Below are 9,746 nucleotides of genomic sequence, written 5' to 3'. Positions count from 1 at the left end.
ATAAATCACTGTGCGGAGACCATAATAGTTATGAATATGAAATTCACAGGGCACGTGTGGACTTGAATGGAATGTCAAACTGATGCCATTTCTGGCATTTCAGGGCTTCTATTTTAACTAACTCCTCCTTTTCAGATTGACTTCAAATTCAATCACTTGTCCGTGGCGTGGCGCTGAATTTCCAAGTTTCACAGTGAAGAGTCTCACTATGAACGCACAATTCTTTGGACGGTGTCTGAAACGCATGAGGACGTAGAGCGGTCTCCCTCGGCTTCCGGCGATGAGGGCTAGGGCGTGGGGCTACGTGGCGTGGCACACAATAAAAAACACACAATACCCTCTATGGTTCTAGTCCTAACCCTGTCTAAGCTGTTTCACCATACAGTAAAGATTGGTTGTGTTAAGAAGTGGAAGGAAATCTGTCAAAATCACATTTGTCAAAGAAATAATCTTAAAGCTGCAGTATGTAACTTGAGCAAGATACTGAACTGTGCACTGTACTCGGTGTGTGAATGTGTATGAATGTGTTAGTTTCTGTTCGATGGGCTTTGCCATCGCTGTGTGAAAGGGTAAAAAGCGCTTTGAGTTGTCGGAAGACTAGAAAGGCTATACAAGTATAGGTCCATTTACCATTTACTGTCAGAATATAGTGAAAGTTTCAGCAATAATGACACAAAGTTGCTTTTATGGAAGTTACCTACCTCCTTAAGGTCACAATGAACCAATTATAGAGGGACACACACCAATCTTAGCCTTTTTTTAAAAATTGTATTCGAATAGATATTGCATTTATCATGCAGATAGTTGGATGTGTAAGTCTTTGAAGGAATGTTTTCTTTAAGGTCCCAGGTGATATTTTTTGAATGATTGGTAACTTTTTGCAGAGAGAGCAGCAGCATGTGTCAGACATTTCAGTGATTTATGTAAGGAACTGGGCATGAGGCCTTATCTGAGCCTGTCTGTATGAATTATGGGAACAGCTAATAGAAGTTTCTCACACTGACATGCACAGTTTCTCTCAACATTCTCAGGTTGCCACTCAGCGTACGACTCCATAAAGATTAGGTCTAAAACATCCTTTTCGTTCCCTTTTCTCTCCCCCACCCTGAACAAACCATATTTCAGTCTAACCCCAGATGCTGGCCTATTTCTACCTCCATGTTCTGTCTTCCTCACTCTATAAGTCATTTTTAGTATACACTTGTTTTATATTAGACTCAGTAGCAGACTCATGTGTTGCCCGAGTTTTTCTTCCCAGTTGCAGTGAGCTTTACATGGATCAGCACCAGCATTCTCAGTTTTACAGTCTGTAGGTGAGGAGCATTTTGCAGTAGTGGGAGAGTTTCTCAAATTGTACAAATTGTACAAATTGCAGCATGGGTGAAATAATGTTTTGTTGAAATTGGTGGAAAGAAATGAGGTAAAATACTTAAAGCTGATCTAGTCAATATTTCTATATCAACAATAGATGAAATGATTGCGTATAATGTAAAACTCTGATTGACCTTGTTTCCAGCTGCAGCAGACAGCTTATTCATAAAGGGTGTGTTTTTGAAAAAAAATCTGAATTGAAAAGATGAGATTTCCCAAGATTTGTGCTGTTCACACTGTCATTAAAAAAATCAGTTCTTAGACACATATGACCATGAAAAGCAGATTCCAGCCTCTTTTGCCTGCGGTGTGAACAAATAAAGTGAAAGTGAACACTTTATTAGAATCAGTAAATTGGCTGCAGCTGCAATTTGCCTTCAAAATAAAAGCAGATATTTTAGTCCTTAATAATGTCTTGGCGCCAAGCAGAATCACAATTAGCATTCACTCCAAATTACATAATGAAATAATGACATTAAATATGAAAGGCAACTTCTGTTAGTATAAGAATAATGAAGTTCCTTTGATTCTCAAATAAAGTTTTATTGTGAAGGGAGCAAGAGGAAGTTTTAGTTTTTATAATGTGGGTGACTTTTCACTGGTGTGGCCACCAGAGCTGCTGCAGGTTTGACTGAAGAGTTGTAGCTCTCCTTGCCTAGACTCACAGCACTGCACGCCTGTTCAGCTCTCTGATGGATTAACCTGGAGCTCTTATTTTGTTAGTACACAGGTAGGTCTCATGGTATAACAAACTGCTATTAATATTAATGTGCACACAGACTGTCTTTAAAGCTTTAAATTAACATTTGAATAGAGAGAACTCAGATTTATTACTTAAAATTATTATTATTAGTAGTAGTAGTATGAAATATTATTATTATTATTAGTAGTAGTAGTATGAAATATTATTATTATTATTATTAGTAGTAGTATTATGAAATATTATTATTATTATTAGTAGTAGTAGTAGTATGAAATATTTTTATTATTATTATTATTATTAGTAGTAGTAGTATTTGACATACCATTCATGGAAGCATTAAAGCAGGAGTAGAGGTAATGGTATTTTGGAGCTGTAGTGGAAGTATTTCAGTGGGAGCAGCGGAGTAATAATAATAGCACTAGGTTGGTAGCAGTAGAAAATAAGAAGTAGATATAGTAAAATTATTATCAGTAGTAGTAAAAGTAGTAAAAGTAGTGATAATAGTGGTGGGTGATAAGAAAAAAAAAATATTATGGCATAAAATCAAGTGAGATATTGTCTGTGTCAGTGTCTGGATAAGAGTGACCACAAAATAATTTCTGTTTCTGGCTAATACGTCAGTTACATTCCTAACAAATTAAAGTACTTTACTGACACCCTCTGTGCAAGTTGTCTGTATGCAATCTAACGGTTTATTTAAGTTTGAATCTGAGATGACAGGAGGAAGGACTGATACTGACTGATGTCTATGTGTATGATGTCAGGAATATTATTTATTTTACTGACATTTTAGATTGGTTTCCAATGAGATATTATTAAGTTTGTATAGAGACTTTGATGTTGTAAACATTACTGTTGCTGCTCTGGAAATTACATTTTTCTTGCTAATGTCTGAGTGTAATGTAAAAAAACTGCAAACTGTGTAGGTTTAAAAAAATAAAAATATTGTTCCGATAATAGTCTAACATTATGTAAAAATGCATTTTTTACTTTAAGTTTTTTGTCAAATAACAAAACAATTTATTGGTGGAGGAACCCCAAACCTCTCAATCCCCCATCATAACCACAGCAACTAACCCCTCCAGAAACCTATAGGGAAACCCTGACATTTACATATTTATATATAACGTGGGAGGAGGGGGGCACTTCAAATGTGGTCACCATTGGGTCTGATTACATTGATGCAAAAATCCTATCAAATCCAATGCTGCCATAAAGTCTGGCTTATTGAATGACTTAACATACAACCAAAATCATTAAAGCTGCAGTAGGTAATTTTTATAAAAATATTTTTTTGCATATTTGCTTAAACTTTTACTATATCCTGACAGTAGTACAGGAGATTGATAATCTTTGAACTAATCAGCTTCCTCTGGGTCTTGCTAGTGCTCCTAATGACATTTGCAAGAATCCACCAGCCCTGAACCAAAACAACCAATCAGAGCTGAGAAAGACATAAAGACGCTTTAGTCTGGAAGCTTGAAGATAGCAGATTGTTGAATCTCATTTCCAGGGTCCCACAACGTCTGTATTTGGGTGAGGAATGAGGAATGAGAATCAACAATTTCAGCTTATCTTTCTTGGCTGTGATTTGTTGTTTTTTGTTCAGTCCCAGTGGATTCTTGCAAATGCCATAGCAGCACTAAGTTTCACTAAAGTTTCAGCATATATGACAAAAAGGTTTTATAAAAGTTACCTAGTGTAGCTTTAAAGGGCTATACATTTAAATGAACTAGGTAGTGATAATGTCAGCAGTAGTAGTTGCAGTGGTAGTATTAAATGCAGCAGTAATAGCAGTATTTCTTGTAGCTGCAGCAGTAGATGCATCAAAAACATTCATATTACCAACAGTAGTATTAGCAGTAGTTATAGTTGGTAAAAGCAAATAGAGGTAATAGTAATGACAAACAGCATTAGAGCTATAACAAGGAGCAGATAGCTGAGTTGTGTGACCTGTAAGCCTGCCTATCATCATAACATTGGAATTCCACTGCGTCATCTGTGAGCAGTCATTGCAGTCTTGTCTTCCCCTTGTGTCCATGTGAAATCATTGCAGCCTTTGCTGCTCTTGGATGTGATGCATGGCTCATGTCAAATGACTGGTGCTGTCCATTATTGTCTCACAGAAGCACCATTTACCATTAATGCTGCTATACACATGCATTTCTTTACACCCAGGCTGAGCAGCTGGACTGAACAATGACCGTGTGGTGGCTCCTAAAGATTTTGATCCTTACCCTGGCCCTCTCAGGCCAAACCACATGCCAGAAGAGAAGGAGGAAAGGACAGAGAGATGATAACCAGGTCATCATTAATGAGGCCAAAAGTAAGTGTTTGTCTAAGGATAGAGTACTAAAAAAAGTCCAAATGTGATTGTTGCAACTTGATAAAGTCTTACATAATCTGAACTCAAAGCCTTGTGCTGTAAGTGAGTGTGTGTTAAGTGTTAAGCACTGTTATGCTTCAGAAGCCTGGGTGCAAGTTTTTCCAGCTGGCCTTAACAAAAACAAACAATCAGAAGCAAGAAAGATGGGTGATTGTTGAGTCTCATGACAATTTGGGACCGGGAAAAGTGATGGTAGTCAGTCAAATAGAAAAGTTGATAGTTACAGTGGATTTGGGGCGGCAGTAGCTCAGTGTGTAGGAACTTGGCTTAGGAACCGGAGGGTTGCTGCGGTTCAAGTCCCACAGACCACAAAATATGGAGTGTGGACTGGTAGGCTGGAGAAAGGTGCCAGTTTCACCTCCTGTGCACTGCCGAGGTGGCCCTTGAGCAGGCAACCCTAACCACAAGAAACTGCTCATGGGGCGGCTGGTAACGGTGGCAGCCCATCACTCAACCATCATTCTCCCCCTTTGCCATGTCCATATGGTGCATGAAGTGGTGCATTTCAGCCTGTGGTGTGTGTGTGTGTATTAAAAAAAAGTGAAAAAAACATTTCCCCCTAGAGGATCAATAAAGTTATCTTCTTCTAAGAGTATGTGTTTACATAAATACTGTAACACTATGAGTGACGCAGAGTTGATGCTAGTTGGGACACAAATTATTTTATTAATTGTTACACCAACAGTTTTATAATGGTAATGGTAAATGGACCTGTACTTGTATAGCGCCTTTCTAAGTTCTTCCGACCCACCCTCCAAAGCGCTTTTAACACTACGTGCCACATTCACCAACTTTCACACAATTCACACAAGCGATGGCAAAGTCCATCGAACAGAAACTAAAACTCATTCATACACATTCACACACTTGCTATGCATCAGGAGCAATTTGGGGGTTCAGTATCTTGCTCAAAGGATACTGTCGACCACGTGCCAGGAGGAGCCGGGGATCGAACCAACAACCTTCCGATTGGGGGAACGACCCGCTACCTCTGAGACACAGCCGCCCTGTGATCCTGCTTAATATCAAGTACTCTGGTGCCATTTTCAAGCTATATTAAGTTTCTGTTTAGAGCAATATGAACCCTGGTACAACCAGTTTTGCCTATTTAAAGAGTAACTAAACCCCTAAACAACCTTTTTTCTGCGGAAAACCTTTGTACATGGGTCTTTACTAGTGTTGTTGATTAATTCAGGTCCAAATCTTGACGTTTGAGTGCAAAGTATTTCAATTATATATTTGTGCTATAAATATGCATAGTGACCTCCCTCTACTGGTTGAAACCGGCTATTGCAATTTAAATTTGCATAAATTTTTGTCACCAACCAACCCCTGCTTCTTTAAAGCCATGTCTCCAGTCTGCAAACTGTGGCCTGGTACGCAGTGGTAGCCTGACACCCTGCCACAGACACCGGAGAGTTAGCCTCTCTAAGCCGCTAGCTTAGCTAATGTTACAACACAGGTACCACACAGAAATGGTGGTGAATGTGCTTCTAGTGACTATAAAAGCCCCAGCAGATTCTCTGTGTTTCCAGCACAGACAGAGAGTCTGACAGAAGCTGCTCATGGCTTGTTAGCTCTGTAAGCACTGACTACCGGCAGCTGTATTTCATCTACACTATGGTTGGTAGTCAGTCTGTCACTCTGGCCGTTACCTCCTGTGTCACACAATCCATAGCCACAAGGCCACGCCCCCTACATGATTTCCCTGTCCTCTACAGCATTTCTAAATTTGCTGTGAGGGAGTGAGCTAGAAGAATCTAGGATCAAGTAAATCTTTTTGTCATTATATAACACAAGGATCATGCACCACACATAGAATAATAACAAATAATAATATGGTTTCATCTTCACATAAAAAGAATGTATATCTACTTTGACTGCGTTTGAGCACTAAGCATCATGGAGTGTGCCTCCTCTTGTTCTGTGCTCTGTCAGCTCGGGACATGGTCTAGCTATCAAGTGCTTCATCAAGGATGAACAGTCTCTGATTTGACGTGGTTTGACCAACAAACTGTGTTGTCCATTAGCCAGGAGCAGCTCTAAGTCTAAGTTGGGCCAGCATGGTTCCTATCCGCCTCTCTCCCTGTCTTCCTGGGCGACAGCACCCGCAGGATGGAATTTTGGTTTAGCTCTTAAAAATCAAACCCAATCAGACATCATTAAATGACGTTTTCAGCAAAAAAGCTGAAAAAAATAACAAAGCAAAAAAGTAGCAAGTTTGAAGGAGCTACCGGTTGCTGCATCTGCATGCGCCGCTGTTGCCATGAACCAATTGTATGTACAGTATATCTATATTACATTTAGGGGCTTATGATTTATTTGTTAGGTTCTGTTGGAAATTTGCTCATTAGTTTTATTGACCAAAAGGGTTTACTAAAATCATCCTCATCCTCAATTCATACCAAACAGTGAGTAGTTGTCCAGATATGTTGTTCTGGACCACAGTGTTGGATGGGTAAAGGGACCCTTGCTGGTGGAACAATGGAGCTTCCTGAATTAGGAAAACTAAAGTTTGTTATCTGTTAACTAAGTTATAATGTCCCACTGCACCGACTGTTTGAAACCTCTCTAAACGGTTGCTATTAGAATCTAAGCCTGCTGTGCTTTGGCTCCTGTCTAGCCCTGATCTGCCCGGTGGAGATCATGTTCATCGTGGACAGTTCAGAGAATGCAAAACCTCTGCTGTTTGAGCGTCAGAAGGACTTCATCTTGGGCTTCAGCACTAAGCTCATGCAGCTCCACTCGGCCGGCTGGCGTCTGCGGCTTCGCCTGGCCGCTCTCCAGTACAGCAGCAAGGTGTCGGTGGAGCACAACTTCAGAGACTGGCAGGACCTGGACGTCTTCCAGAGCCGGGTGGCCTCCATGACCTTCATCGGCCATGGCACCTACTCCGCCTATGCCATCACCAACGCCACCCAGGTGTTCAGCCGCGAGACATCGTCCAGCAGCCTGAGGGTACTGCTGTTGATGACGGATGGGACGGACCACCCGCGTAGCCCCAGCGCTGTGACAGCTGCTGCAGAGGCCAAACAGCACAACATCCGAATGTTCACCATCAGGCTGTCAGGGCTGCCCAGGGACGGTCTCACGGGTACAAAGCTACGATCCATTGCTAGCGCCCCCCCACAGCAGCACGTCCTCAGCCTCACTGACAGCCAGCTGGATGACAGACTCTTTAATGAACTGGTCAGTCATGTTTGTGTTAGTCTCCAGTTAGTATTCAGTATTGTCTGAAGCTTCACTGATGATGTTGTTGCACTCACAAATCCACTGGCATTCATAATGAGGATGTAGATACTCAGATAAATAGGAAATTAAAACTGATAGATGAACAATGACAGCAATGTAAGATCATATACAGCATGGATGGACACATAATTGATGGAATACTGTTTTTGAAAGAACTGTTAATGTTTACAATAAGGGTAACTTTGAACATAAATGAGGGGTAATGCAAACTCTAAAAGTGTGTTGTTGTGCTGGTCCAGGTTTATGAACAATCATGAACTCTGTCTTTTTTTCTTTTTTTCTCTCAGAACACAATTGTCAAAACTGGGGTAAGTACTATGAGATTTAATATCATCCATGTGATTTCTGTGTAGAATTGTCCCGATAACAATAGCAATATTGGAAATCCCTCCAATACTGCCTAAAACAGTTGTTCCAAACCTTTTTCCCCTGCTTAAATGACATATTTTATGGATATTTCTTATTTTATTAAAAATTGTACAATTAATTCAAATAGTGAACTGAGTAACTGCAAGAAGTTTGTGTAAAACGAGTGATTTGGATTGGGAACCTTTTATAAAGTTGTGTCTGTATTTTGTGTTTTTATCTTTTTCAACAATCATACAGACAATCAACTTGGCTTCTTTTTTGACAAATTGTGTCTTCTTCTCCCTGACCCTTGACTATTGTTCTATTAGACAATTTACTTTACATTTACTTTTCTTCACAAAAGTGAACCAGTGCAAGTTTTCTAGCACGGCTCAAAATCAAGAAGGCTTCGTGACCCTCCATGAAGCTATTGGTTCACACCGAGGTTGTGAACCAATAGCCCGACATCGGGTATTGGCTACTACTCGTGTTTGTGCACTGTGCAATTTATTAGCCTGCTACTTCCCAGCAGTGTCACATTTTTTCCCCAGGATGGCGAAGTCATGAGTTGCCCTACTCTGACTCTGACAAAGCATTTAACCTGAGCCAGGCAACAATGATAGAAATCATTGAGGCTTAGTAGCATACCCTTGAAGAAAAAAAACAGCAAATTGTACTGCACGTGTTAGATAGAGTTATCAACTAAGATCAGAATCTTTATCCGAATAAAAAAATGTTATCAGAACATCTCTATTTCTGTGTCATTTGGTGTCTGTCTTCTGTTCTCCCAGGTGTATAGAACACATTAGGTGGGTTGGTCAAGGCAGATGACTACCCAACTAGAGCCGAAGGGTCTGTCCCTGCCTGTTAAAAGGCAGTTTTTCCTTGCCCCCGTTCGCCAAGGTCTTGCTCATGTGGTACTGTTGGGTCCTGTAAATGTTATTAAGGAGTTCGGTCAAGACCCTGCTATTTGAAAAGTGTCCTTGAGATAACTTCTTGTTATCAATGGTGCTATACAAAAAATGTTTTGAATTGAATTGAATTGAATTGAATTTTTAGCTAAAGCACACACACAGTCTTTTTCTGTCTTTATTTCAGTGCCCACAGCCAAAGACCTGTCTGTGTGAGAGAGGGGAGAGAGGTCACCCTGGAATCCCTGTGAGTGTATTATACAATGCTCATCCTATATTCTTATTAACCAGCCTTTCTGCACTAACATCTATAACACTGTTATAAATCTGTGTTAGACTAATTTCTCAAAAATACCAATAACAACATCACCATTTATCACTTCTCTGAAAAGTCATATGCGTAATATTGAAATACTGTGTCATTAAAACTGTACGTAGTCTCTGTGACGTCACCCAGGTTCCCGAAGAGCTGTTTTGAAGCTCAGTGTGGCGGCTCTGGCTGCCACAGAGGTTGTTGCATGGTAATACTGTTGGCGCGAATCAATTAAACATCTTGTTCTATTGTTTTTCATACCAAATGTACTACCTGAAATTTTGTGGTTACTTTCCTGTGAGTGTGCCTAACCGAAACCGAAAATACAGGAAATGTACACACTGTTCTATAAAAACTGCAAATGTCATCAGCATACAAGTTTTTTCCTGACCTTGGCAACAGCAGTTCGACAAACAATCTTTTTTTTTTTTTGGCCTTTTCATGCCTTTATTGGATAGAGAC

The 9,746-nt window shown here is 40.1% G+C and overlaps 1 protein-coding gene across 1 annotated transcript; it reads left to right on the top strand.

Moving 5' to 3' along the window:
- Positions 1–4,273: 4,273 nt before the first annotated feature.
- Positions 4,274–8,869, top strand: col28a1a (collagen, type XXVIII, alpha 1a). The gene is made up of 4 exons (XM_035681018.1): positions 4,274–4,400; positions 7,084–7,649; positions 8,000–8,020; positions 8,852–8,869. The coding sequence occupies exons 1-4, from the start codon at positions 4,274–4,276 to the stop codon at positions 8,867–8,869; spliced, it is 732 nt and encodes a 243-aa protein (XP_035536911.1).
- The last annotated feature ends 877 nt before the right edge of the window (positions 8,870–9,746 follow it).

Source organism: Morone saxatilis, unplaced genomic scaffold (assembly GCF_004916995.1).
Source record: "Morone saxatilis isolate NCDOM2014 unplaced genomic scaffold, NCSU_SB_2.0 Contig9, whole genome shotgun sequence".
NCBI classification, from domain to species: domain Eukaryota; kingdom Metazoa; phylum Chordata; class Actinopteri; family Moronidae; genus Morone; species Morone saxatilis.
The sequence above is the reverse complement of the archived record's forward strand: the minus strand, read 5'-3'. Positions and strand labels throughout refer to the sequence as shown.